Source organism: Aspergillus aculeatinus, assembly GCF_003184765.1.
Source record: "Aspergillus aculeatinus CBS 121060 unplaced genomic scaffold BO66scaffold_10, whole genome shotgun sequence".
NCBI lineage: Eukaryota > Fungi > Ascomycota > Eurotiomycetes > Eurotiales > Aspergillaceae > Aspergillus > Aspergillus aculeatinus.
The window spans coordinates 680,060-705,830 of record NW_020291479.1 but is presented as its reverse complement, the minus strand read 5'-3'; the positions used below and the strand labels follow the sequence as shown (position 1 = coordinate 705,830).

Sequence of the window (25,771 nt, the reverse complement as noted above, 5' to 3'; positions counted from 1 at the left end):
TCAGTAAGAAAATAAGAAAGGGGCAACGCAAGGTGCATGAACTGCCACACTGCACTTCTGTTGTACATCGACTTGTGAACTGGTAGCCTACTCATATGTACAGTGTACATCCTTCGATGCACGGAGGAAATTCACCGCCGCCTATTTCCAGCTTCTGCTGTACTGTACATGGGTGGTTGGATACAACTGTACGAGTACTCGAGGCTCAACTGGTCAACAGACAACAGACTTATGCAGAGCTGTTGCTGCCTCAGGCCAACATACATGACTCTACACTACCGTATGCTCTGACTACCTGCGCATCTCCCTCTCCCTAGATTCAGCTTGCATTCGCACCTTCGCCCACACAGAGTCATTCCACTATCTACTCGCATGGTGATTGTTCAGTAGTCCCCGTACTTATTGTCCTTGTTGGCTTTGTTCTTGACTCTGTTCCCCGCTGTTATCCGCTCTGTTCCGCCCCCGTTCCGCCCCGGAATGCCCCATAAAATGCTCCAGTCGATCTATAAGTATAGTAGCCAGACCTAGAAATTGAGATACTGGGAAATCACCTTAAGAAATCCGACTCGTCTGCCCTCACTTGTGCCAATACCTACTGATTAGGGAGTAATTGAGTTTGGGTGACAGGCAGCAACCACGTATTCACTGGAACGGCAACCGCTTCGGACCCTCGGTTCCTTGACAGCCAGATTTCCCTAGATTTGGACCTTCTTCCTAGACACAAACTGTCACCTTTTATCTGTCGGAAGCAGAACACACGACTGGTAGTGCCCATGGCTACCAACGGAGAAGAATCGAAGGAGCTATGGCGACACTCCTCTCCACATACCACTCAGATCCATGACTTCATCAAGACTGTCAACAAGGAGCATCTCCTGTCGCTGGATTCATACAACGATCTCTGGGAGTGGAGCATAGCAGAGCCAGCAAAGTTCCGGGAGCAGGTCTGGAAATACACTGCCATTGTGGCTCACCAGCCCTACAGCCGCGTGAGTATATCACTGATAGTGATGATGACGCTTGTGTCACTTCACGAAGCAGGGTTTGGAGGCGGTGCTAACCAGACCCCAGGCCTTGAGTTCAGAGCAGCTTCTCTTTCCACGACCTAAATTCTTCGACGGAAGCAAGTTGAACTTTGCTGAAAATCTTCTTTACCCAGCCTCGTCTCCTGACGAGGATGCGGTGGCTGTCATTGCTGCCACGGAATCGGATCGTGAATACGTGTCCTGGAAGGAGCTGCGAGATCGGGTCAGAAAATGTGCCAACGCGTTGAAAGAGGCAGGCTTGCAGGTCGGGGACCGCGTCGCTGGGTTTCTGGGAAACCATACAAACACTGTCGTTGCGATGCTCGCAACAACGTCAATTGGTGCCTTCTGGACAGGTGTCTCTCCAGATACCGGAGTACACGCCGTGTTGGAGCGCCTGAAGCAGATTGAACCGAAGTTCTTGTTTGCCGACAATGCGTCGCTGTATAATGGGAAAGTTCATGGCGCAGATGCGAAGCTGCGGGAGATTGTGCCTGGTTTGCCCAAGCTCGAACTCCTGGTCGTGTTCCGCACCGTCGACTCTTATGAATTCCAGCTGGAAGAAGTAAAGCCGCTGCAAGGCAAGGCTGTTCCTTACGATTCTTTTCTTGCGCAGGTTAAAGATGCTGCAGCCCCTCTGGACTTCGCGAGTCTGGAGCCGGATCATCCAGTCTACATACTATATTCCTCCGGCACAACGGGAGCACCGAAGCCAATTGTACACGGTGCTCTGGGAACGCTTCTCCAACATAAGAAAGAGCATGTTCTTCACTGCGATATACGCCCCGGAGACCGAGTGTTCTACTTCACAACCACGACCTGGATGATGTGGCACTGGCTTGTTTCTGGCTTGGCCAGCGGCGCCACCATTGTCCTCTACGATGGCTCGCCATTCCGACCGTTCGATTCTGAAGGTGGCAATGGGGAGATGGCCATGCCGCGTCTGATAGATGAACTACAGATTAGTCACTTTGGTACATCGGCCAAGTATCTGTCCATTTTGGAGCAGGCATCTCTAAATCCAACACAGCACCCTCATCAGCCGGTGAGCCTGCAGACATTGAAAGCCATCTACAGCACGGGTTCACCTCTAGCTCCGTCTACGTTTGAGTATGTCTATACATCTATCAAGGCAGACATTATGCTGGGCTCAATTACCGGAGGAACCGATATCTTGTCGCTCTTCTGTGGCAGCTGCCCCATTCTTCCCGTTTACAAGGGTGAAATTCAGTGCCGCTGCTTGGGCATGGCCGTTTCAGTCTACGATTATGCCGGCAACGACATCAGCACCTCTGGCGAACCTGGCGACCTCGTCTGCACCAGACCTTTCCCCGCACAACCGGTGATGTTCTGGCCTCCAGGTCCCATAGGGGCGGAGAAATATCGCAAGAGTTACTTCGACGTGTTTGGTCCATCAATTTGGCACCACGGCGATTTCGTGCGTGTGAATCCCCAGACTGGAGGAGTAGCCATGCTGGGTCGCAGTGACGGCGTCCTGAAACCGGCTGGAGTCCGTTTCGGAAGTGCAGAGATTTACAACATTCTGCTCAAACACTTCGCAGAAGAGGTGGAGGACTCTCTCTGCATCGGACGAAGACGTGATGGGGTTGACACAGACGAGACAGTCGTTCTTTTTGTCAAATTGCTGCCGCCTGGGGCGGCTTACGAGGTCATATCGGCGGATCTTGCGGCTCGCATTCAGGCGACAATCCGTAAAGAGCTCAGTCCTCGCCACGTACCGGGAATCGTGGCTGTATGCCCTGAGATTCCCGTGACGTCCAACGGTAAGAAGGTCGAGAATGCGGTTAAACAGATCCTATGCGGGTTGAACATCAAGATCGGTGCGAGTGTTGCCAATGCCTCTTGCCTGGACTGGTACCGCACCTGGGCGACAGCGAACTAAGTTGCCGTGTTGAGAATTGCTAATGGGTGGTATGAGTTATGTTTCGGTAAAATATACTGTAGGAGAACCTTTAATAATTAGATTTCCTTGTCAAGCTGAAGCATTCTCTCGTGCGTCTTTAGAAATCATGAGCAATCACTACCGAGAACATATACTCGGCTCGATCTAGATCCTGAAACATTATTAAACACATGACTGACCACCTACGGTCCTTTTTTTGCCACACAAAGGGCACTACTTCGATGCTGAGGACGCAAAACTCTTCTCATAATTGCATACCTCTGAAAAGGAGATACTAGCGTCAGCAACCTTGCTATCCCCTAAGATATTGATGCTGCATTGCTCAATCTTGCCCAAGAAATCCTACGAGTGCTTCCCCGCTTAGATAAGCAACCCCGGCTCGGAGCCCAAATCCTTGCGACGCCTGGCCGTGACGAAACCATTTTCCGGAACAGCAGGCTTTACAAAACTCAGGCAAACACGCAAAATTAATCTAGACATACTCATTGGGACTTTGCAACACACATACTCGAAGATGCGTCGCTCTGTATTGCGGGCTGTCGAGTCCGCGAAGCCGATTACTCGCGTGCCTCGCTCAGCTGCGTCGAGAAGCTTTTCCACCGCTACAGACGGGTCTAAGGTACGTTGAGCGCGCAGGTTGGTTGGATTTGCCGCAAATGCGCCATTAGCAGGCTGACTCGGAATCTCACACTCTCTACAGGACCCCGCAGAATTAGATCAGATCACTACCCTGCCGAACGGAATCCGCGTCGCTACCGAATCCCTGCCAGGCCCTTTCGCTGGAGTTGGTGTCTATGTTGACGCTGGATCCCGCTATGAAGATGAGAGCCTGCGCGGTGTGAGCCACATCATGGACAGACTGGCCTTCAAGTCCACCAAGGCACACTCCGCCGATGAGATGCTAGAAACTCTGGAGAATCTCGGCGGCAACATTCAATGCGCGTCTTCCCGTGAGTCGCTGATGTACCAGTCGGCTAGCTTCAACTCTGCAGTTCCCTCGACGCTCGGATTACTGGCGGAGACCATCCGTGATCCTCTCATCACCGAGGAAGAGGTGATTCAGCAGCTGGCCACCGCGGAATATGAGATCGGCGAGATTTGGTCCAAGCCCGACCTCATCCTGCCGGAGCTGGTGCACACGGCGGCCTACTCGAACAACACTCTGGGAAACCCACTGCTCTGCCCGGCGGAGAGACTGGGAGAGATCAACAAATCGGTCGTGGACAAGTACCGGCAGACTTTCTTCAACCCTGAGCGCATGGTGGTTGCCTTTGCCGGCGTGGAGCATGACAAGGCGGTTAAGCTCACGGAGCAGTACTTTGGTGACATGAAGTCGAACAAGCCGGTTCTTTCGGGAACCGGTGTCGAGACTACTTTGTCTCATTCCGAATCGACTCTGGGGGAGGGACAGGTGCCCACAGTCCCTCAATTCACGCCATCTTCGACTGTTTCTACCACACCCCCGACCTCCAAGTCGGGAATTCTCTCGAAACTCCCCTTCTTGAAAAACCTCAGCCTGTCCGGCTCGCAGAACGATGCCGCCTCGCCGCTTGATCCGTCGCTAGTGCAGTCAACGACTCTAGACTTGACTCGGCCTTCTCACTACACCGGCGGCTTCCTCTCTCTACCCCCCATCCCTCCGCCAGCCAACCCGATGTTGCCTCGTCTGAGCTACATCCACCTTGCCTTCGAGGCCCTTCCAATCTCAAACCCTGACATCTACGCCCTCGCTACTCTCCAGACCCTCCTCGGAGGCGGCGGCTCCTTCTCGGCCGGTGGTCCCGGCAAGGGCATGTACTCCCGTCTCTACACCAACGTGTTGAACCAGCACGGGTGGGTGGAGAGCTGCGTGGCGTTCAACCACAGCTACACGGACAGCGGTATTTTCGGAATCTCCGCGTCCTGCAGCCCCACGCGCACGACCGAGATGTTGGAGGTCATGTGCCGTGAGTTGCAGGCCCTGACCCTTGACAACGGCTATTCCGCGCTTCAGCCCCAGGAGGTTGAGCGTGCAAAGAACCAGCTCCGCTCCTCGCTTCTCATGAACCTGGAGTCGCGTATGGTAGAGTTGGAGGATCTCGGACGCCAGGTCCAGGTCCACGGCCGGAAGGTGAGCGTCAAGGAGATGTGCCGGCACATTGAGGGCTTGACGGTGCAGGACCTGCGTCGGGTGGCTAGAAAGGTCTTCGGTGGTCAGGTCCAGAACCCTGGCAAGGGCAGCGGAAAGCCCACCGTCGTCCTGCAGGAAGGCGAGCTTGAAGGGTACAAGCTGCGCCCGTTCCCTTGGGGAGAGATCCAGGAGCGGATAGCCAGATGGCAGTTGGGAAGACGGTAGCTTGGAGAACGAATGATCATTGAGGTTCCTAGTTCAGCGAACCTCAAGCAAAGTATAGCGTCCAGGAAAGGATTATTTCCTGGAAGCAGGTTGGGATAGAGCAGGCTTTCCACAAATTCTTCACTCTATGTAATTAGATATAGCCATGAACCTCAATCAAAGTGTACCATAGACGCATCACTGCCTGTATTCTTCTTATAGTTGTACTGGCCATTGAAGGCTCACAGAATAAATGATCGAATGAAATATTGACGTGGAATTGCAGCGCATTGATGAATAATAAGAATGGATGGGCGGCGGCCAGCTCCTTACCGCTTTGAGTTTGTTTCCGCCCGGGAAAAAAGTTGGAACGGAAGTTCGAAGCCGGCGGCCGCCTTCAATCTCCGTTCTGCTCCTCCATCCAACTTCCTTCTCAACTCACCACCGTCTTCATCTTCACGACCCTCGCGCCCCACCTTCTATCGCAATCAAACTCACACCATCCATACTCCCCAAACGTCACAATGGTCAAGCTCACCGAAGTCGAGGACGAGCACTTCGCCCAGGAGAAGCCCCAGCCCAGCAAGCACAACGTCCTTCTTGCCTCGGATGACGAAGAGGAGGACGATGACTACACTGACACCGGTACGTCCACTTTTTATAAGTCCATCGAGTCTTATCCCAAGTGGCGACTATCGCAATCGAAAAACCACTCCTGCGATCATTCCCAATCAATCACCATCCGCCTATAACCCATCCATACATCCATCCTTGCGCGACCATCCAATTTCGCAGCCATGCACCCTACCCCCAGCTCTACATCCTCCATCCATCTCCAACCTCAAAAACAATCCCATAAAAGAAGCACATAACAAGCCAGCCAGCATCGCAAATGCTGTCTGCACCAATATAGAACCACGAACTGACATCCTCTTTCCGCTGCACCATAGAATCCGAGATCTCCACCGAGTCCTACGAAGAGCTCGAGAGCGAGACCCTGTACGACCGCATCTATGCCCTGAAGGACATGCTCCCCCCCTCCGCTCGCCGCTCTCTCACCTCCACCGTCAACACGGTCACCTCCTTCACAAAGTCCAGCGTGACGTTCAGCGGTAAGGCGCTGTGGATCATCAGCACCAGCGCGTTCCTGCTGGGTGTGCCGTGGGCTCTGGCCTACGCCGAGGAGGAGCAGTACATCCAGATGGAGCGCGAGCAGGGCATGATCAAGGGTGCTAATGAGGTATGGTTATATTGTTTTTATTTTCTCTGGCCAGTTGTTCTGTTACTGCTTTTTTTCGACTCGTGGGGAATTCGGGTCAGGGAGGATTTGAGGAAAGAAGAGCAAAAAGCCCTCTTCCTCTTTTTCCCTGTTCTCGCCCGAAACCCCGGGAATCGCTCGCCACGAAGTCCTTGGTCTACACCATACAAGCCGAGACTGCCATTGCATCGACCGATACGAGAAAAACCCCAAGAAAAAGATGCTAACCTTCCCCGCTTCCGATAGATGCTCACCCCCGGCGCTGCCCCCGCCGAGCAGCAGGCCCAGCCTACTCTGTAAATGGCCCCCCCAAAAATTGAAAAGGAAACAATTCTCCGTCGCCGAAGGCCGCCAAAGAGGAAAAGATCGCAACAATGAGTGATTGAGGAAGTGTGGATCGAAAAGAACAACGACGGATCTTTTCTTCCGCGATGAGATCCGCTATCCGTATCGTCGTTCAACTCCATTCCCTTCTCTTCCCCTTCTGTGTATAAACAAGACCCACCCGGATGGAACTCCAGGATTTGCTGGGACAGACGACGCAAAAAAAAGTTATATACACTGTACAGAATGGCCCTGGGGTGTGTGTGTCCCCGGCAGAGGGAAATGAAGAATCACGGTGTTCTTCTTCTTTTTCCACTTTCCCCTCACATTTTGTTCGCTTTCGGAAACCATCTTTGGCCTTGCCTTTCAACTTTGTTCATCCCTCTTCCACCCTCCCGTTTCCTTGGGCGATGTGTGTTGTATTTGTATAATCGGTTTTTTTTGTGTCTGTTTCGTTGATGTGTCTACTCCTATCAATTTTTTAGTCATGTTTTTGGGGAACTCATGTTTCTAGATTTTCATGAAATGTGAATGATTTCAAGATTTGGGAACTTTGGGGGGTTATATTGTGGGCGAGAGGTATAGAAACGTCTTAGCCTCGTTTTAGATGTAGGACTATGCCATGTGCGTAAACATGATCGGGAAGATGGAGAAACAATAAGATTGTGATGATTGAAGGATAGAACAAGCAAGCAGGAAGGGTATCATGGAAAAATGACGGAAAGATGGGCCGATTATAGGCAGCGGAGATCCCTAATATGGATATAAGAAAAAAAAGCGACCACAGATGAACGTGTCGAGGCAAGTGGAGGTAAAACGCCTCTCTGGTTAACCTGTCTTAGTCTTGTAAGAATAGTCTCATGGGAAAAGTGTCGAAGACAAGTGAAGCAGCATGAGAAAGTGCCCTCGGCCTAGAACTGAAGGAGGCTGACTGGCTGGTTATATCGAGCGATGAAGTGGGAAGGTTTCTCGAACCCCATCCTGGAACAAAGCACTCGCGATCCTATCCGAGGGACTGTGAAGTCACCGTCAGCAAGAGTCTCCAGACTTAGTGGTATTTAGCATCCAAGGGTTGTTTAAGTTGGACATACACTGGATTCGCGGGCGGTTCGCAGATCGATGTGGAAATCGCGCCAGAGTTTCTTGACCTCGCCCTCCTGGACCATCTTCTCCACCGCTTTGATGGCATACTTGGTTTGCTTGCGGTGGCTCCAGTGGCTGCGTTCGAGGATCCGCGCATCGGACAGGTAGCCCTTGAGGCGCAAGTGGTCGGTCACCCACTCGTTGAGACGGAAGCGCCAGTGGGTTAGAGTGTGAGCCAGGTTCGCTTTGGTCTTGCAGTGTCTGGGTGGGTTGTTTGTTAGTGGGTGTGTTCGCTGATGATCCTGGCAAGTAACATACCGTCCGAGGTAGAAGCGCGTATTCTCGTCCGGCAAGACGTGCCCGTCTCGGTCCCTTTCGCGGCTGTCCCTTTGTTCGTTGTCAGACTGCTCCTCCTCGTCGTCATCATCATCAGTGTTCTCATCCTCGAGCGGTTCCAGGGTGTCCAAAGCGTAGGCTTTGCCGTAGAGCTTGATGTCGAAGGACGCCGGGTGGCCAGAGCGCTTGCATGCATCGCACGGATGGTTATCAAAGGTCGGATAGGATGTCACTTCTATGTGTGGTCGTGCCAGAAGTGCGCGGCGGAACTCGGCCGTCCACACCGACGACACCAGCTGTGATCCCGTGCGGCCTTTGACTTCGTCCTCGAGTTTGCTGAAGGCTAGTTCGTAGACTGGACTCGAGCGCGGAAAGGCTGGATTCAGCTTGTTGTGCACCATCCATTCCACCGCGTCCTGGAAGTAATCTTTGAGTTGCTTGTATGCGTGACGGGTGAACTCGAATGGCATTTCGTCGAGACCGCCGGGCGCACCCAGTAGATCGTCCTCATCTTGCAGGACGAAGTCATCCTCGTAGCGGTCTAAATCATCATTGCCTGCAATAGATGATTCGACGTCGCTGTCGTCGTTTCTACTAAGCGATCGGGGCTTGATGGCGGCAGCGGCCTGCTCACTTTCCGCTGCGCTTTCGTTCTCCTCGCCCTCGCCTTCGCCTTCATCTCCGCTCTCTCCTGCCTCGAGCTGGGAATCCTCCTCGTCCGATTCAGGCTTTCCTTCTCGCCGACGGCGCAGAGCTTCCAAATGTTGCTGTCTTTGGGCTCTGGCGGAGTTTGCTAGACGGCCTCTGGTCCTAGTTTCCTTCACCACTGTAGCAGATGTCATTAGTGTACTGTCAGATCAGGGAGAGAAAGAGAAAGAAGTACCTGAGTCTTGCAGAGCTTGGAGGTCCTCCTCGATGTCCAAGTCATCTTGATCTCTGGTACGACGCGGCGTTCGAGGCGCAGTCGGCAGATCATCATCGTCGTCGTCCTCGATCTCTTCGACAGGCTGAGAAACAGTGCCCCGCCTTAGCTTTCGGCGAGGTCTGCTGACGATTTCATCGCCGTCGCTGTCGTCTGATATGACTTGTAGAGACGGCTCACTATCGGAAGCCTCTTCTGATCTCTTTCGCTTCAGCGACGTCGGGGCAGATCGTTTGCGCGCGCTGCGAGTCATGTCGATGTCACTTTCACTATCCTGCTCTGGTGTAACAGCACGGTCGGGCGTTTTGTTTGAGTCCTCTATTTAAATTCCAATCGAGGTTAGCAGATGTCAGGTCGTTCAACTTATTCGTCCCGTAGAGCATACCTTCGCGACCCGTCAGAGAACTCTTTCGGGCGCCATGCTTTGACTCCACCGTATCCGACTCGTTGGCCTCGCCTTCAGCTGACTTCTCCCTTCGAACTGACTCAGAAGTCGCATGCCTTGAACTCTTCTTCCGCGATGACCTGCGAGCGGGTTTCTGCTCCTCCACCAACCCCGCCTCTTCCCCCTCATTGCCAGACGTCGCTTCGACCTTCACAACCGAAGCCGGCGCCTTCTTCGCGCGACTGCTGCCCTTCTTGCGAGTAGATCTTAAAGCACCCTTCTGCTCCTCCGCCGAATGCGACTCGCTCCCATCGTCGGAGGATGTCTCAACCTTCACAACGGGAGCAGCAGGCGACACCGCGCGATCTTTGTCCTTCTGGCGCGCAGATTTGCGTGCGGATTGTTTCTTCACAGCCTTCGACGACGACACGGGCTTCTTGTCTTTGGCTGATCTGTCGACTTTCTTGACAAACGGTGAAGGCGAGGCGGTGTCTTGCCTGGGGCGACTGGAGAGAATGGTGGGTTTGGAAGGATGCGAATACCGGAGGGTCGCCCGGCGGTCTCTCTCTCCGTCCGAGGCGGGCTCATTCTGCTGGATGGGAGAGGAGCCTAATGGGGCGAAGGAGAGTCGCGTCTGCTTCTTCTTGCCATATGTGCGGGGCATAGGGGATAGATGCAATGTTATTTGGGGGGGCAGGAATGGTGAGGTGGGGGTGGGGGTGTACAGCAAGTCGATAATGTGGGAGGAGGGCCGGAGGGGAGGAATCGGGTCTGCAACCAACCGCGGCGGGACCGCGTCGGGGCGTGGCACGAAAGCACGTGATGGGGTTGCAATATTGCCTAATGTGAGAGACTACGGAGTGCTTCTTTGGAAGTTGGCTGTTGTTTATAGGAGAGTCAAAGAACATTCCAGCTTTCAGATGCTATACTCTGTGAACAACTGCTGCATGACAGTTGCTAATACTTGAGTGACAGCGCTGCCGTGAGAGAGCTAAAACACACTGACTCGACTGTTTTCCCACTTGCTCAAGCTTCTCAAGCTTCGATCAGCGTCCCCGACCATGGGCAGATGGCAATATTGGCAGGAATGCCTTCTAGCAACGGTCGTGGCTTCCTCAGCAGCATCAGCTCCGCCTGTAACTTCTCACACTTGCGTAGCAGTCTCATCACTGATGCATGCCGTGCTAGGTTTCGCAGATCCTCCTTCAGTTCTTACCTTCCCATGACTTGCAAAACTTACTTGCTGCATCTTAGACAACATTATTCACGCCATAGAATCCTATCACAGCCGCCAGTTTCTTGCCTCCTTCATGTATTGTCAACAGCGATTCGTTGCATTTCTTCACGCACTTCTAAGTGTGATATCAAATAGCACCCAAGAGCATCTCCCGCTGATCCCGCATCAAGTGAACGGGACCGATAAGCCCTGGATCGGATGCAGTAACCCACGCGCCAGCATATCGGATTATGTCGCAGTGTCTGAATCTCACCAACCGGATGGACCAGGCTGCACAATCACCTTGGGACATCCTGTACAACGAAAAGCGGACTCAATGCTTGACAGAGATGCAAAGGATACGATTCCGGTCAAGAACGTGGTTGAGCCAGGTCTGAAGCTCACACTGACGATAACGAACATAGAGAGAGGATCTCTGGACTTGCAGAAATGCCAGAGTATCTTTGAAGAGCTGATACTCGAGGGGCCTGGCAACCTTCTGCAGCAGCCGACACTACTCGACCGTCCACTGGCTGCTTTCCCATTTGGAGAGCATTCAGACCAAATTGCAAGCCAGGCCCTCAAACCAAGACAAATGCATGAAATTCCTCCGGAGGATCAACCTATCAAGACACTTGCAAGCGATCCACACTCCCTGGGATATCATGGGATCCTGGAATACTTGCTTGGAAAGGAGAAAGGAACGAAGACTTCCAAAAGGGCCATCGAGCACTCAAATTCTGTCATGACTCGCACAGAACACAGATGTTCATCCGTGAGTCAGAGCTCTCACAGCCTTGACTCGGATTGTGAGAACATAGGTGACGGGCATAGCTGGAGGAATACCCATACAGCAAAATCCTTCCTGGGCTTTCAGCCAAGGCAGTGCGTGATATGCCATTCCGACACAAATGTTGTTCGGGTGGACAGACGCCGCCCACAGAAGGCTAATGAACTCGATGTGTTCTATAAGATATGCGCAGTCTTCGGGGCGTCAGTCATGGTGGCAACCCTCCTTTACATCCTGCGGGAAATCTACCGACGGCTTCGTGTGCGATACTTGCTGCTTCGAGGCAGGAGCCATTGCGATCAACGTGCACCAAGCATAGCCATCAAGACAGGTTGCTCCAATCCAGCCGATGAAATGACAACTCTCATGCCCGAGGCCTCGCGAGCTTGGGAAAGACCCAGTCAAGCATCTGATATGGTGGGTGCCCAAGTTAGTGTGTCTGATTCAGCCACCCAGCAGCGATATAGGCGGTTCACTCCCTCTCAGCGAAACACCCGCAGGAAAGTTCAGGATATCTTTGACTTTGGTTCGTCTCAGGCGTGCAAGAATAATTTGACGACAGAGAGGATTCCTGTGCTTCCACCAGCTGCGAACGCGAGTGTGAGGAGGAACGTCGGCATCTGGCAGGCTCCCAAAGGACAACGGTGTGCGGTGAACGAGGAAATGGAGGGCATCGCGCACAGCAACGCATTTCTTTTTTAGGATCGGCGCTAGCCCGGTCTTCTCGAGGAACAGGGATGTTGACCCATTCATACCTGGGATTTGAATCTCGTCGGAGAAGAGTCATGGTGGTCTCGAGAGGCTATGGAAGTTTGTGGCTGCAATAGGACTAGCGAGATTGGCCAGAGACAAGGCCTCGGTTAATATACGGGTATAAGGACAGACCGGCCTCGACTGTATGCATTAGGAATGGTAACTATCGTCCGTGTGGCCGTTTGTGGTCGCCCCAATTTGCCCCAGTAGACTTAGGTAGCCCTGTAGATCCGGATCTCGTCGAGCGACATGGGACTGGGGATAGCCATCTGTGTCAACCTCGTGGCATTGATACGAACCTGAGTGTAGGGTTGGCAGATGGGAAGATCTCATTCGGGGGTAAATTGGTTGGGGAATGGGATGAGGATGGGATGAGGATGGAGGAGACGGAGAGAAGAGAGGGTCTCGTGACCGGTGATGGCGCGGATGAATCTGTCTTGCCTCTTTCTCACCTTTCGTTCATCTTCTTCTCCTCTTCGCCGCCAATCGCCTCCTCTCCTTCTCACCTGATCCTTTCTCTATCCATTCCCCCCCCCTCTATGTGAAAGTGCGACAAGTCTTGAATTAATCTATTTTGCCATTTCCATTGGTGGATCCGGATTAGCCCCCATTTGGCGTTCTTACCGCGGCTGATTCGTGGGAAATGGGATGACTTGGGCCGTGTGTCGTTGAGAATTTCCTCGAATCTCGACCCCGGATTTCTCCACGATACGACAGCCCCGACAATGGGTCCCGTCTGGGGAATTGCTCCATCCATCTCCATCGCTGCTTTGCAACTCACCCCGGAATCCCCACTCCACTTCACCCTCCCCCGACTCAAATCCTGGAGACAAGTGTCGGGGAAAACTTGTCAAGGTCGGTTAGTGCATGCACAGGTCTGGGGTCTGGGGGAGCTCTGGCCCCCCGCCTTTCTCCCAACTTTCGCCTCCCACCAGGGTTACGTTCAGTTTAGCGTCCACTCTAAATGCTGCATGGGGTGATGCTAGGGCGTAGGATGGCTTGATATAGCGCTTGCCACCTGGCTGCTGGCACGCGGCATGGTAGCTTATCTGCTTATGGTCATCCTGGTTCGAGGTCGCCCGCTTCGCATATTTATACCCACAGCCCGCATCTCCTGCTGCATCTTTTCTTTCCTCCTCTCTTCTGTCTGTGTCTTGCGCTTCTCCCCATCAGTCCTTTGTAGCCCCGGTTGGCTTTAAGAGGTGGCCCTTCAGGACGACCACCTGGTGATATTCACCTATTCGTTCTTGTTTTACCCTCCCTCCACTAGACCGTTTCAGATACACTGTCGTCAAGATGATTGAGAAATTCACGTCAAAGCGAGCCTACAACTGGTGAGTCTTGCTCCTCAAGCAGGCTATTTGAACACTCCCTCTAATCGACCATTCTTCAGGTTCATTTCCCTAGTTGCAGCAGCATGCATGGTGCTTTATGGTTATGATGCCTCCGTCTACAATTCCGTCCAGGGCTCGGACAACTGGACAGCCTACTTCCATAACCCGGACAACAATATGATCGGAGCCGTCAATACAGCCTACACTGTGGGTGCGATCTTCGGAGGTTTCTTCCTCGGTGGTCCCATTGCCGATTTTCTTGGCCGTAAGATCGGAATGGCCATTGGCTGTGTCTTGGTCATTGCTGCCACCTTCATGCAGTGCTGGTCGCCGCGGGGCAGTATTGCTTGCTTCCTTGCGGGACGCTGCATTATCGGTATTGGCCAGGGTGTTGCATTGAGTGAGTTACATGCGAGACGTCTTATCAATCCAGGACTACAGCTAACCGTGTGTGTTTTCCAGCTGCCGGCCCTATCTACATCGGTGAACTTGCACCGCCCGAGATCCGCGGAAAGATCATGACCTTCTGGCAGATGTTCTACTCCGTTGGCTCTTTCATCTGCTTCTGGATTAACTATGGCTGCACGAAGCATTCAAAGAACCTGGGAGAGTGGGACTGGAAGCTGGTCGTCATCTTCCAGCTTCTCGTTCCCGTCATTATTCTGGCTATTCTGCCTACCATCCCCGGCTCGCCTCGCTGGTATGTCTAACACTTCTTTTCCTTCTACAGGAATAAGTCTTGCTGACCCTCCCATAGGTATGTCCAGCGTAAAGACGATATTGAGAAGGCGCGCTCGGCTCTCCGCAGAGTCCGCGAGACCGACGAAGAGGTCGAGGAGGAGCTGCTCAAGATCCGGGAAGCCCTCGAATACGAGAAGGAGGCGATCTCCAGCAACTACAGCGCGCTCTGGAAGGACAAGTCCCTCCGCAAGCGTATGGGATTGGCGCTGGTCATCAACGCTGGTCAGCAGATCACCGGACAAGGAACCCTGAACACCTACTCCACCAAGATCTACGAGAAGGTCTTCACGAGCGCCAGCAAGATCGCCCTCATCAACGCCCTCAACGCCACCTTCGGTATCCTGTTCACTCTGAACGCCGTCTGGGTCATCGACCGCTTCGGACGCAAGTTCCTCCTGATTGTCGGTGGTATCGGCATGGGGATCTGCATGATCATCGTCTCTGCGGTCGAGACCGAGACTCCATCTCCTGGGGGTGCGAAGACGGAGTCAGTGGGCATATCGATCGTGTTCCTGCTGTTCCTGTTCATCTTCTTCTGTAAGTGCCCCCTCCCCCGGTCTTTGGGTTGCGCACAAGCCCTTTGGGAACCAGCCACTAACGAGCCACAGACAAACCATCCTGGGGCGCCACCGTCTGGATCTGGACGTCCGAGGTCTTCTCCATGAACGTCCGCGCGCAGGCCGTGGGCATGGCCTCGCAGACGCAGAACGTCGCCAACGCCATCGTGCAGCAGTTCTTCCCCACCTTCCTCAACAACTGCGGGTTCTACGCGTTCTACATGTTCGCGGGCATCAACTTCCTGCTCGCGCTCTTCGTCTGGTTCTTCATCCCGGAGACCAAGCAGGTTCCGCTCGAGGAGATCGACGCGCTCTTCGGCGGCGCCAACCACGTCACGCAGGGCGAGGACCTGTTCGCCCATGAGAAGTCGATGCGCGTGACCAGCGAGAAGCCGTACGCCACGACGGTCGAGGATGCGCGGGTTTAGGTGTGGGGGTGTATAGCTGAGAGAGTTTGCCTGACTAGCTGCACATACGGTATTGTGGTAGCTGGAATAATAGTATTGATGATACCCGGTTGGGACTTGGCCATAGTGCTCAGTTGCCGTCGCTTGCTCCTTGATCCAAGTGTGCCCATGATATCTCGCTCCCATCAGCGTAGATAAACCGTCCTCGTGAGCTTCCGACCAGACTCCAGTTCTATCGCGCTCACGCACTCCCACCGTATGATGGACACCCCCTCTAGATAAAATATATATTCCCACGTAGCACCGCCTCTCCCATGAGTATTCTTTCCAATGCCACAAATCCGATACCACCTCCGTCCACTCCCGCTTCCACCTGCGTCCTTCGGCTCATGCTCATCTCCACCATCGAACGCCCCACCCCCCAAACTCGCCCGCGAGACTAGTATACCATGCGAGAACCGCTCCGCCTCCTGACAGCCGCTGCTGCCACAGCCGCTACCTCCACCACCCTCCACACCCTCCCCACTACCAGTACCAGCATCAGTACCAGCACCACAATCCCAATCCCAAACATGAATCCCTTCGCCCCGATTGCGGTTGCAGTCCCTGAACGCAGACCCCCGGCCCCCATCACCGAGAAGCCGGTACACGGATCGCTTGACCCCGTCTTCTGGAGTGGTATTGCTATCGCTACTGCGTGATGGTCCTGTGGTTTCTGGCTGGTGCGGTGGACTCGGGGACTGATCCTGAGGCTTGGGGTTTGTTTCAGTTTCAGTCTCGGTCTCAGTGTAAAGATACTCGCGCTCGTAGCCTGGCAGGGTGGAGTAGCGTGGTTTGAAGAGAGCGGAGCCGGTGGTTGGTGATTCTGTTTTGGTATCTAATGGTTTCGGATCTGCTAGCGAAGCAGAGGGTTCGTTCTTGTGGGGTCTTGTTGTTGTTGTGCGGGAGAAGTGCCATGCGCCGTGTAGGGCGCGGAAGATGGCTGTTGCTGTTGCTGTTGCTGTTGGCGCTTCGCCAGTGGATGCTGTGCTAGGGGTTGGGGAGAGGGTGGTGGTTAGGGAGGTTAGGGTCTTTGTGGGGTTATCGGGTGGTGACGATGAAGCTGAAGCGGAGGGGTAGGGATATCTAGCCGGTATGACGGGGTCAAGGAGCGGGTGCTGCTGGTCTGAAGCCGAGTCTGAGTCTGGGGTTGGGCTTGGAATAGGCAGGCGAGGAATCCCCAGCTCCCTGGCGAAGGACTCCATGAGGCCGACGTAGTCGCCCATGGGGAACTGGCTCCTGTGCCTGGTCTGGTGGCGGAGGCGGCGCAGTTTCTCCCTCTCGGTTTCGGGTTCGGTTGCCTGTGGGAGGGTAGGGGAGCGGTCTTGTGTCGATCGCTCAGCCGGAGATCTACTCCAGCGCGCGGCCAGACTCCGCGCTTGCATCTCCATGACACCCCAGTAGGGACCGCGGTAGAAGCCCACAAACCCCAGATCCGGGATCTCGGAGTGTGAGGTGCCCTTATTGTCGAGGATGAGGGGGATGAATGCGTCGTCTGGGGCGTATTCGAGGGTCGAGAGGATGGAGGGCGGGAGGAAGGCGAGCGAGTCGCGGGGCGTGAAGCCCGTGGCTAGGATGATGGCAGCGACGTTGTCCAGGATGCTAGATTCTCCGGTTGGGAGGTTGATTGCCAGACGTGCGCGTGCGCGATCGTCCGACGAGCTCAGATGGGCGACGCGGCCGATGGTGACCTTGACGGCCCCGGCGCGCACGTATTCCGCGTAGTCGTTGCCGATGGCCACCCAGGAGGGTTGCAGCTCCAAATCCTCCGGACAGACGCCAAAGCTCCCGATCCGTGCGTACTCGCTGCCCAGCAGCTGACGGAGCCAGGCATTCGATCTGGAGATCTGGTCCGGCGCGAGCGGGCCGACAGCGTACTCGATCTGGCCGGGGGGACGACGGGCACGGTCGTAGAAGACGAGGTCGAGGGGGAGGAAATTCACCGCCGTCCCGGGGGCTTCTTGGTCGGGAGATGTGTGGGGTAAGTAGGTCGGCACCGTCCAGAACGGACGCGAGCAGATGTGATGGACTTCGAGCGGCGCATGGCCAGGAGTCGAAGAAGAAGAAGAAGAAGAAGAAGAAGAAGAAGAAGAAGAAGAAGAAGAAGAAGAAAGATGCAAGGCCACCGCCGACGCAGCCTCGACGCCCGACATACTGCCCCCCACGACCACTAATTTCCCTCCAGCACCAGCATCAGCATCAGCATCAGCATCAGCATCAGCATCAGCATCACCAGATCCCCCAACCTGAACCCGCTCCAGCAACCCCTGCACATCCTCCATCTCCTGCACCGCAGAACTATGCACCATCCCCCCCTCGAACCCAGAGATAGGGATATCCATCCCCACCGGCCGAGCAAAGTACCCCGACGCGACAACGAGGTAATCAAACCGCTCCGTCCGCGTCCCGGTATCATCCCTACAACAACAACAGCAACAACAACAAGTCAGCAATCCCCCCAACCCCTCGAATCCGCGAAAAGAACAGCACACTCACCCTCCCTGCACCCACTCCACCACCCACCCAGCCCCAGCATCCCCCCGCTCAACCCGTACAACCTCACACCCCAACCTCACCACCCCCGCCCCCTCCCGCAAAAGAAACCGCTCCGCATACGTGTCCAAGTACCTGCGCACCTGCCTCGCCTCCGGAAACATCGGCACCACCTCCCCCCCACCCTCCCCGAGGACGCTCTCCCACCCCAGATCCGAGAACGCGACCGTGTACCGACTGAGATTCGTGCGCATGGCGGGGTTCACGAAGCCTCTGGTTTTTCGGCGAGTCTGGGTCTGGGTCTGAGCGGTGTCTGCTCCATCTGTCGCAGGGCAGGCCCACAGCCCGCCGATGCGGGTGGTTTTCTCGAAGATCGTGGGAAGGAAGAATCCTCCGGGGGCATTGTGGAGGAGGGTTTTGGCAGTGACGAGGCCGGAGGGGCCGGCTCCTGGTTGGTGGTATTAGTATAGTATAGTATTTGGGGATGTTGAGGGTGAGGGGAGGGGGAAGTTGAGGTTGAGGGGGAAGGGTGCAGACCGATGATGGCTACTTTCTTCGGAGCGTGGGGGTGGGGCATGGTGGTACAGTAGCAGCGGAGGTGGAGGTGGAGGTGCAATTGAGGTGAGGTGAGGAGGTGATTGATGATAACTTCAAAGGAGATAGTCTTGTCCTGGAGATAAGAAGTCGGCGAGGGGAGGAGGGATTGACCTTCACTTAGGTTACCCCGCACTATATATTCACTGCGCTAACTATCCCTCCCCGCTTGGGGAAAGTTATGCAGGTTGCGGTGCTTACGGCACGGAGGGCACCACAGATATCAAGTCTGGTTTGTAGTAAGAGGCAAGTTTATTTTGTTGGTTTATTCTCTATCAGTATTGGTGTAGATAGTATCTAGATTGCCACAAAAATAACCAGAAAAAAACAGGAACCAAGTGTGTCGTTACATTCATTCCAAATACAAGTCCCATGCTAATGTGGAAGCAAAGCGATGATATGTGCATAATGTACAGCCGTATCTCAGGGCTGAAGCAGGATGTTGATAATGATGATGGTAGGAGGTGTATGTGGGAGTGACAAGCATTCACTCCGGAGCGGGGTATATCGTGCATCATTCCTTTGTCACAGGACATGATTGGGGGGGATTGAAGTTGAAGACGAGATGTCGGTTCGTGATGGACCTGACCCAAGGAGCTCCATCACGGATGGTACCTCAATTCGTCGGGGAAAGGCACCGTGCAAGCACCATGACGCTCACAGACGGTGCTGCAGCGGCGAAGCAGGAGCCGGAGTCTCCACGGCCGGGGAGGCCAGGGGCGTGTACGAAGCGGACGGCGACACGTCCGTCAAATTCAACCGGGTGACGAGCTTCTTCCACGACTCGAGACCGCGCAGCGCGTGCTGCTTGGGGGTATCGGGGTGAGGGTCGGCGAGGGTGCGGGAGAAGAGCTCCAAAGAAACCCAGCCCTCGAAGCCGGTATCGAAGAAGGCCTGGGCAACCTCCTGGACGGGCAGATAGCCGCCGCGGTCCTCCTCGAAGGCGAACAGGCGGGCGTTGCGCGACCAGTTCATGCGGGTGGGCTGGCCGGGGACGTGGAAGGGGTGGGACTCGTCGAGGGGGGCGGTCAGGCGCTCGCCGTCGACGATCTGGATGTAGAAGACCTTTTTGACGTCGACGCAGGCGCGCAGCTTGGCCAGCGAGGCGGCCAGGTCGGCCTCGGCGTTGGGCGTCTTGCCGCTGGGGTGCGCCGGGTCCGCGTACACACGCCCGGCCAGGTTGAAGGTGTCCAGACACAGCCCGAAGTTGGGCCGGTCCACCTGCTGCACCACCTCCCACGAGGCGTCCCACGTGTCGACGTGGTTGCCCCAGCACAGGGCCTCGTAGACGAACCGGAAGGGCGGCGACTGCTGCAAGCCCAGATCGGCGACCCGCTGCAGGTCGGCCACGATCACGCTGCGGTCGCCCGTCGTGCGCAGCTTGCCTGTCGCCGGGTCCGCCAGGAGGAAGTTGGACGGGATCTGGATCAGGTCCGTGTCGAGGATGCGCGCCAGCTCGAACCACCGCGGCAGCTTCTCGGTCACCATGCGCTCCGACTCCTCGCGGTCCAGCAGCCCCTCGTAGAAGCAGAAGGGCTGCAGGCAGATGATGGTCAGCCCCAGCGAGTCGCACAGCCGGCGCACCTGCTTGGCGGCCGCCGTGTGGTCGCCCTGGAACAGCGTTTTGGCAAAGTGGTCGAGATCGTCGAAGAACAGCTCAATGCCCTCGTAGCCGTGCAGAGCAGCCTGGTGCAGCTTGCCGGAAAGACTGTGAATGCCCGGTCGACCCAGCGACATCGAGGCAATTCCCAAACGGTTCGGCATGTTGTGCGGTGTAACTGAGATGGGTTGGATGGGGGCGGGTGATGGAAAGAATGGCAAGGGGGAGAAGAGAACTTGGGAAGGGGAAATAGATGAGAGCAGCAGTGGGATGGATCTATATTATGACCTGTCGAAAAGATATGATGTGATAGATACGAATCCTTAGGATGTTATCGTGACGGAATGGACGAATGAACGGGCCGCGTCACCTATTTCTAAGCGTTTCGATTCAGGGGGGGGAAAGAGAGAAAGAGAAAGTGCTAAAAAAGCAATTTGTTGATAAAGCGCAAATAATGGCCGAGGGAAGGTTCATGTATTGGCGCAGATGTCTTATACTCTTTCCCACAATAATGGAGACCATTCAGGAGGGCGAGATCCATTCTTGCAGGGCCTGGGGAAGAATGATTGTCAGCAGAATCAGTTAGGGCTGTTTGTTCTCTCTGCCTGGAGGGAAGAAGAGGAAAGGGTCAGTGGTCAGTGGTCAGTGACGGGCGGGCGGGCGGGAAAGCGCTTTGCCCAGCCACTTCCTCGCCTGCATTTATCCGTCCGTCACACAATAGTGCGGCAGTGGCTTCGGGAGACTGCGGGATGACGGCCTCCTTCCTCATTCCCTTTTCAACCCTTTATCCCCCCCCCCGTCCATCTGTGGTACTCTCTCTTGTTTTTGTCTTCCGGGACACTAGGTACCTAATTGTTTTTACTGTTTCTTGGTATCACGGTTAGTCTAACCTGGCTATTTCACTCATTATCGCCCCTGAAAGCGCCACCGCCATCGTGTCTAAACCTTGATACTACACACTCTCGGGGCGCTTGCCTTGGCCATGGCACCGCCAAGGTCGTACCAAGTGATGCTCCACCGCTCCCAATCAATAGAGTTTTCATGGCCCAAGATCTGATACGACCGGCAATCAAAAGGAATCGAACCAGGTATGTCATAAACAATAGGTATGTTGACTATCTAAACAATCGTGATATCCAAGACAATACAAAGAAATACATTAACAATCATTCGCAGGTCATTGTAGCCCGCCAGGCTGAAATGATAAGGAGCAAATTGAAACCCCAAAGCAAGGCTTTAGACCTTGGTCGCCGTGTCTTCCACCTGGTGCACCTCGGACTTGGTGAACCCGGACTCCTCCAGGTCGCGGCGGAACCGCTCTTCGTCCTCGCGCATCCGCTCCAGAACGACGCCGTGCGCCTTCCACACAGGCTGGATCTCGAACAGGGGATCCATGTTCTCCAACGGGACACCCTTCGTCTCGGGAATCAGGAAGAACACAAAGATGAACGAAAGGATCATCAAGGACGCGAAGAAGAAGTACACGCCATACTCCATCTTCTCAAACATCTGCGGGGTGAACCGCGAGATGAGGAAGTTCCAGAGCCAGTTGGATCCGGCGGCACAGGCTTGAGCCAGCGACCGCACATTGGGGTCAAACATTTCCTAAATTGGCCGGTTAGCGTTGTTCAGTCGGCAGTGGAGCAGCAGGGGGAGCTTACCGAGTTGATCACCCAGGGAGTACCGTTCCAGGTGGGGGTGTAGAACGCCGTCCACAGGTAGAAGAAGAAGATGGCAGCGATGCCGCCGCCGTTCAGCGACTGGGTGTTGTTGTTCACGGGATCCGCGATCTTGATGTACGCGCCAATGATCCACATACACACGGAACCGCCAATGGCACCGATCAGCAGGAGGTTGCGTCTTCCCACACGGTCGATGAGCCAGAGGAGCCAGACGAAAGTCACTACGGTCTTGACCACCCCGAAAATGCCCGTGGTCAGCAGACTCGAGTTGGTGCCCTTCAGGCCGATCGATTTGAACACGGTAGGGGAGTAGTAGTTGATGGCGTTGATGCCCGAGCCGTTCTGCCAGAAGAAGAGCATGCTGCCGAGGAACAGCCGGTACAGGATCTTCTTGTTGGTCCAGACGGCCTTGAAGGGCTTCCAGAAGCCCAGTCCGATCGTGTTCCGCTGGGCTTCAATGGACTGGTCGATGGCACCGATCTCTTCCATCATGTAGATGTGGTCCTCGGGGATCTGGCGGATCCAGCAGAGGTTCTTGATGGCCTCCTCGCGCCTCCCGCGGAGGAACAGCCAGCGCGGAGACTCCCGAACGAAGACGATACCGATGAGGAGCAGACCCGCAGGAATCAGCTGCACGGCAAAGGGGATGATCCATTGCTTGTGGCTGGGAGCCAGCGTCTCACTAACACCATACTGTTTCCGCATGATTAGCCCGAGTCCAGTAAAAATAGACGTAGATAAGACTCACGTTGATCCAGAAGCCAACCAGGCCACCGATTTGCCACCCCAGCTCATAGACACCAACCAACCGGCCGCGGATGGCAGGCGGGGCCAGTTCGGAGATGTAGATGGGCGTGATGTTAGACCCCGCGCCTACGCCAATTCCAGCCAGGACACGGCCAGCGTAGAGGAGGCCCAGACCCCGGTCGCCGTTGACACCCAGCATCAAGCCCGCCCCCAAAATGAAGACCAGCGCAGAAGCGAGCAGGCCCCACTTCCTACCCCAGAAATGCCCGATCGGGTACGCAAAAAATGCTCCGAAGAAGGCCCCGGCTTGGTAGCAGGAGACGATGTTGGCACTGACCAGGTTCTGGGTGGCCGTGGACATGGAAGCCCAGTCGAATTCATCCTTGAAAGACTGCAGCGACAGCGTTGTCCCAATGAAGGCACTGTCGTATCCGATCATGCATGATGTGAACGAGGCGACCGCCGCCAGGAGATAGATTCTCCAGTTGTAGACCTCCTTAGGCGTCGGCCTGTCCTCGACCATTGAAAGAATTCCCATGATGGATGATGATCACCCCTGGGGCTAGACACTTATTTATACCTGTGCCTTGTTGAGGGAGGAGTAAAGACGGAGAAGGCTAGGGGAAGGAGGAAACAGATACTGTGAGCGAGGAGAGGGGATAGGAGGTAACGAGCTAGGCGAGAAGTGTTTGAGGGTCTTGGTGATCGGAGAGAGATGTTGATGATGGTGAGAAAGAAACAAATCCTGCTCCTCGAGGAAGTGGGCTTATATAGCTCAGACTACCTTCCCCAGTCTAAGCAAAATCCGGGGTGCGGAGGGAGGCAAAACTCAGGCAAATCAAAACCCCAGATATCCAAGGACTACACCAGAGAAAGTATCGTGGGAAAACGATGGAGCGGGAAAACGATCCACGCGCAGAGTAAACACGCCCAGCGAATTTGCAGCCAGCAGCCAGCAGAGAGCAACCAAAGGCAAGCCAAGGGAATGGGAAGGAGAAGCGCAAAGTCTGTCACCACGTGTGCCGGCGCAACGATTGGACCTAGACCAGCTTGGCCCTCGCCAGACCGTAGACCGTGACTAACTCGCACCACGGACAGGAAAAAGCATGTCATGTGCGGCCGGACTGCGCCTATTGGGGCCAGAGGGTGCGCTCCCCCATGGGATCTGAGGCCGATGTTCGGCCTGGCGTCTCCACTCGGGAGGGACAGAAAACTTAAGAAAGCAGATTAGGCGAGGGCGAGTGTGTCAGTTTGTGGGGGGGTGGAAGGGGATGTTGCCAGTCGCCCGTCGCCCACAGAAATCGACGGGCTCAACCCGTGGGAAACTGAGATGCAAGCCCCAAGGCTTCGCATTCAGCGGACTCTGGGCCAAACCCTAAGCGGGAGGAGATACGAAGATCGCACATTAAGCGGGCCAATGAAGAGAGAACGATAGCGACAGTGGCTGGGGAAAGTGCTTCGCCGGAGAAGGTCTCCCCGTGGGGAAGAAGGAAGAAGAATAGAGACTAAGCCAGAGACTAAGCCAGAGACTAAAGCCGCGCCGTCGGAGTCTCGGGGATTTCGCGAGTGGCGGGAAAAGGGTTCTGCCCGTTGGCGGCGTGAGTTCATGCCGCTGCAGCGCCCAGTGTGTCAGTGGATCCATGCCACCCAGCATGATCCACTCACCATCAACCTATTTTCCATGTTCCAGGAACCGAGTGAGGGGCAACGGAAGAGAGATTTGGAGCACAGGCTACAGTCCAGCACTTGATCGTAGACTGGTGGTGGAGGTGGAGGTGAAGGAGGAGCAGGCAGAGGAAGAATGGAGAAAAAGGAAGAGCCGGGAGAGTGGAGGTAAAAGTCAAAGCCGAAAGATCTCTCCCGCAACAAGAAAAAAAGTCTCATGGCAGCCTTGACACCTGAGGGCTCCCCCCCCCCCTCCCTCGTCATTGGCCTTAAATCTTTCCCCTTCTCTCCTTCTCTACTCTTCCAATCCTCTCCCTTTTTCTCTTCTTTCTCGATACAAGAAACGCAATTGCAGGCAATTCACTTCTTTTTGTCCTCTCTCCCAACCCCCAAAGACACGCACCACCATGACCTCCACGAACCCCCAACCCGAAGAACCCATCACCATCCCCGCGGACCGGGATGGAGTCGCCTACCTGTACGGCCACCCGCTGCTGAACTCGCTGTCGCCTCCCCTGCACAAGACCGTGTACGAGAAGCTGGGGCTGAACTGGATTCAGATCCCGCTGTCGAGCGTGACGGGGAGCTCGGAGACGTACCCGCCGCCGTACACGCGGTCGCCGCCGATCGACAAGTTCCTGGCGTCGATCCGGGCGAACCCCAAGTTCGTGGGGTCGTCGGTGACGATGCCGTGGAAGGTGGGGATCATGCCGCACCTGGACGAGCTGACGGAGGACGCGCGGCAAGCCGGGGCGTGTAACACGATCTTTGTGCAGACCGACGAGACGACCGGGGAGCGGCGGTACGTGGGCACCAACACCGACTGCAACGGGATCCGGGAGGCGCTGGTGCAGAACTCGCCGGACCCGGCGCGCTTCCGCGGCAAGCCCGCGCTGGTCGTCGGCGGCGGCGGCACCGCCCGCACCGCCGTCTACGTCTTCCGCAAGTGGCTCGGCGCCAGCCAGATCTACATCGTCAACCGCGACGCCGCCGAGGTCGCCGCCATCCTGGAGGAGGACCGCCAGCGCAATGCAGGCCTCTCCAGTCTCGCCCCGATCATCCCCGTCACCGACCCCGCCGCCGCCGCCGCCCTCGAGACCCCCGCCGCCATCGTCTCCGGCATCCCCAACTACCCGCCCAAGAGCCCCGAGGAGATCAACGCCCGCCAGGTGCTGCAGGCCCTGCTCGGCCGCAAGGACGACGCCAAGCCCAAGGGCGTCATCCTGGAGATGTGCTACCACCCCGTCCCCTGGACCGAGATCGCCGAGCTCGCCGACGCCGCCGGCTGGAAGGTCATCCAGGGCTCCGAGGCCCTGATCTGGCAGGGGCTGGAGCAGGCGCGTCTCTGGACCGGGCGCGATATCATCGGCACCCCTGGGGTGGTCGATGCGGTCAAGGAAATGGTCGCCAAGACGATCGCCGAGCGGACGCAGCCCAAGTCTGCTTAGTTTTTGCGGTAAATCTGGATGACACCACCTTCATGGTTTTATGATTTCTTGTACAGAATTCTAGCATACCCGGAGCATTTGCTTGTTGTTTGAAAGCATATACAAAAAAGGAATAGATGAATTGTATATATTTG

The 25,771-nt window shown here is 55.4% G+C and overlaps 10 protein-coding genes across 10 annotated transcripts; 6 read left to right on the top strand and 4 right to left on the bottom strand.

Annotated features, from left to right (window-relative positions):
- The first annotated feature begins 349 nt into the window (after positions 1-349).
- On the top strand, positions 350-3,016 carry BO66DRAFT_389793 (acetoacetate--CoA ligase family protein). The gene is made up of 2 exons (XM_025646864.1): positions 350-989; positions 1,072-3,016. The coding sequence occupies exons 1-2, from the start codon at positions 774-776 to the stop codon at positions 2,926-2,928; spliced, it is 2,073 nt and encodes a 690-aa protein (XP_025506647.1). The 5' UTR covers positions 350-773; the 3' UTR covers positions 2,929-3,016.
- Positions 3,017-3,210: 194 nt separating this feature from the next.
- On the top strand, positions 3,211-5,458 carry BO66DRAFT_389792 (mitochondrial-processing protease subunit alpha). The gene is made up of 2 exons (XM_025646863.1): positions 3,211-3,568; positions 3,650-5,458. The coding sequence occupies exons 1-2, from the start codon at positions 3,464-3,466 to the stop codon at positions 5,282-5,284; spliced, it is 1,740 nt and encodes a 579-aa protein (XP_025506646.1). The 5' UTR covers positions 3,211-3,463; the 3' UTR covers positions 5,285-5,458.
- Positions 5,459-5,787: 329 nt separating this feature from the next.
- On the top strand, positions 5,788-6,821 carry BO66DRAFT_409432 (mitochondrial import receptor subunit TOM22; the record flags this gene model as incomplete). The annotated part of the gene is made up of 3 exons (XM_025649182.1): positions 5,788-5,908; positions 6,214-6,503; positions 6,768-6,821. 3 exons carry the CDS (start codon positions 5,788-5,790, stop codon positions 6,819-6,821), a joined length of 465 nt encoding a protein of 154 aa, XP_025506645.1.
- Positions 6,822-7,418: 597 nt separating this feature from the next.
- Positions 7,419-10,281, bottom strand: BO66DRAFT_22019 (uncharacterized protein). The gene is made up of 5 exons (XM_025642672.1): positions 9,572-10,281; positions 9,148-9,504; positions 8,247-9,090; positions 7,937-8,189; positions 7,419-7,860 (listed from the first exon to the last, which is right to left on the bottom strand). The coding sequence occupies exons 1-5, from the start codon at positions 10,233-10,235 to the stop codon at positions 7,849-7,851; spliced, it is 2,130 nt and encodes a 709-aa protein (XP_025506644.1). The 5' UTR covers positions 10,236-10,281; the 3' UTR covers positions 7,419-7,848.
- A 202-nt stretch (positions 10,282-10,483) lies between these two features.
- BO66DRAFT_389787 (uncharacterized protein) lies at positions 10,484-12,668 on the top strand. Its single transcript, XM_025646862.1, has one exon. The coding sequence runs from the start codon at positions 10,882-10,884 to the stop codon at positions 12,277-12,279; it is 1,398 nt and encodes a 465-aa protein (XP_025506643.1). The 5' UTR covers positions 10,484-10,881; the 3' UTR covers positions 12,280-12,668.
- Positions 12,669-13,360: 692 nt separating this feature from the next.
- Positions 13,361-15,472, top strand: BO66DRAFT_22012 (putative MFS sugar transporter). The gene is made up of 5 exons (XM_025642671.1): positions 13,361-13,664; positions 13,724-14,064; positions 14,127-14,364; positions 14,422-14,942; positions 15,014-15,472. The coding sequence occupies exons 1-5, from the start codon at positions 13,627-13,629 to the stop codon at positions 15,388-15,390; spliced, it is 1,515 nt and encodes a 504-aa protein (XP_025506642.1). The 5' UTR covers positions 13,361-13,626; the 3' UTR covers positions 15,391-15,472.
- Positions 15,473-15,548: 76 nt separating this feature from the next.
- BO66DRAFT_469403 (uncharacterized protein) lies at positions 15,549-18,545 on the bottom strand. The gene is made up of 3 exons (XM_025652723.1): positions 18,439-18,545; positions 17,905-18,349; positions 15,549-17,826 (listed from the first exon to the last, which is right to left on the bottom strand). Exons 1-3 carry the CDS (start codon positions 18,476-18,478, stop codon positions 15,555-15,557), a joined length of 2,757 nt encoding a protein of 918 aa, XP_025506641.1. The 5' UTR covers positions 18,479-18,545; the 3' UTR covers positions 15,549-15,554.
- A 700-nt stretch (positions 18,546-19,245) lies between these two features.
- On the bottom strand, positions 19,246-20,259 carry BO66DRAFT_305751 (sugar phosphate isomerase/epimerase family protein; the record flags this gene model as incomplete). Its single annotated transcript, XM_025643239.1, has 1 exon — positions 19,246-20,259. A coding segment is annotated over one exon (1,014 nt), but the record flags the coding sequence as incomplete, so codon positions are not given.
- Positions 20,260-21,331: 1,072 nt separating this feature from the next.
- On the bottom strand, positions 21,332-23,387 carry BO66DRAFT_426971 (sugar porter family MFS transporter; the record flags this gene model as incomplete). The annotated part of the gene is made up of 3 exons (XM_025650313.1): positions 22,526-23,387; positions 21,757-22,470; positions 21,332-21,700 (listed from the first exon to the last, which is right to left on the bottom strand). Exons 1-3 carry the CDS (start codon positions 23,060-23,062, stop codon positions 21,332-21,334), a joined length of 1,620 nt encoding a protein of 539 aa, XP_025506639.1. The 5' UTR covers positions 23,063-23,387.
- Positions 23,388-24,507: 1,120 nt separating this feature from the next.
- On the top strand, positions 24,508-25,729 carry BO66DRAFT_344468 (shikimate dehydrogenase family protein). The gene has a single exon (XM_025644515.1). The coding sequence runs from the start codon at positions 24,597-24,599 to the stop codon at positions 25,635-25,637; it is 1,041 nt and encodes a 346-aa protein (XP_025506638.1). The 5' UTR covers positions 24,508-24,596; the 3' UTR covers positions 25,638-25,729.
- Positions 25,730-25,771: the final 42 nt, after the last annotated feature.

What these genes read in the sequence shown, in the direction of transcription:
- BO66DRAFT_389793 (XM_025646864.1), top strand. Translation starts at nt 774, where the DNA reads ATGGCTACCAACGGAGAAGAATCGAAGGAGCTATGGCGACACTCCTCT. An exon ending in CTCACCAGCCCTACAGCCGC is followed by an intron (nt 990 to 1,071) that starts GTGAGTATATCA and finishes ACCAGACCCCAG; the next exon opens with GCCTTGAGTTCAGAGCAGCT.
- BO66DRAFT_389792 (XM_025646863.1), top strand. Translation starts at nt 3,464, where the DNA reads ATGCGTCGCTCTGTATTGCGGGCTGTCGAGTCCGCGAAGCCGATTACT. An exon ending in CCGCTACAGACGGGTCTAAG is followed by an intron (nt 3,569 to 3,649) that starts GTACGTTGAGCG and finishes CACTCTCTACAG; the next exon opens with GACCCCGCAGAATTAGATCA.
- BO66DRAFT_22019 (XM_025642672.1), bottom strand. Translation starts at nt 10,235, where the DNA reads ATGCCCCGCACATATGGCAAGAAGAAGCAGACGCGACTCTCCTTCGCC. An exon ending in TTCTCTGACGGGTCGCGAAG is followed by an intron (nt 9,505 to 9,571) that starts GTATGCTCTACG and finishes GAATTTAAATAG; the next exon opens with AGGACTCAAACAAAACGCCC. An exon ending in CCAAGCTCTGCAAGACTCAG is followed by an intron (nt 9,091 to 9,147) that starts GTACTTCTTTCT and finishes CATCTGCTACAG; the next exon opens with TGGTGAAGGAAACTAGGACC.
- BO66DRAFT_389787 (XM_025646862.1), top strand. Translation starts at nt 10,882, where the DNA reads ATGTATTGTCAACAGCGATTCGTTGCATTTCTTCACGCACTTCTAAGT.
- BO66DRAFT_22012 (XM_025642671.1), top strand. Translation starts at nt 13,627, where the DNA reads ATGATTGAGAAATTCACGTCAAAGCGAGCCTACAACTG. An exon ending in TGGCCAGGGTGTTGCATTGA is followed by an intron (nt 14,065 to 14,126) that starts GTGAGTTACATG and finishes TGTGTTTTCCAG; the next exon opens with CTGCCGGCCCTATCTACATC. An exon ending in ATCCCCGGCTCGCCTCGCTG is followed by an intron (nt 14,365 to 14,421) that starts GTATGTCTAACA and finishes ACCCTCCCATAG; the next exon opens with GTATGTCCAGCGTAAAGACG.
- BO66DRAFT_469403 (XM_025652723.1), bottom strand. Translation starts at nt 18,478, where the DNA reads ATGCCCCACCCCCACGCTCCGAAGAAAGTAGCCATCATCG. An exon ending in GAAGAAAGTAGCCATCATCG is followed by an intron (nt 18,350 to 18,438) that starts GTCTGCACCCTT and finishes ACCACCAACCAG; the next exon opens with GAGCCGGCCCCTCCGGCCTC. An exon ending in GTGGAGTGGGTGCAGGGAGG is followed by an intron (nt 17,827 to 17,904) that starts GTGAGTGTGCTG and finishes TTGTTGTTGTAG; the next exon opens with GGATGATACCGGGACGCGGA.
- BO66DRAFT_344468 (XM_025644515.1), top strand. Translation starts at nt 24,597, where the DNA reads ATGACCTCCACGAACCCCCAACCCGAAGAACCCATCACCATCCCCGCG.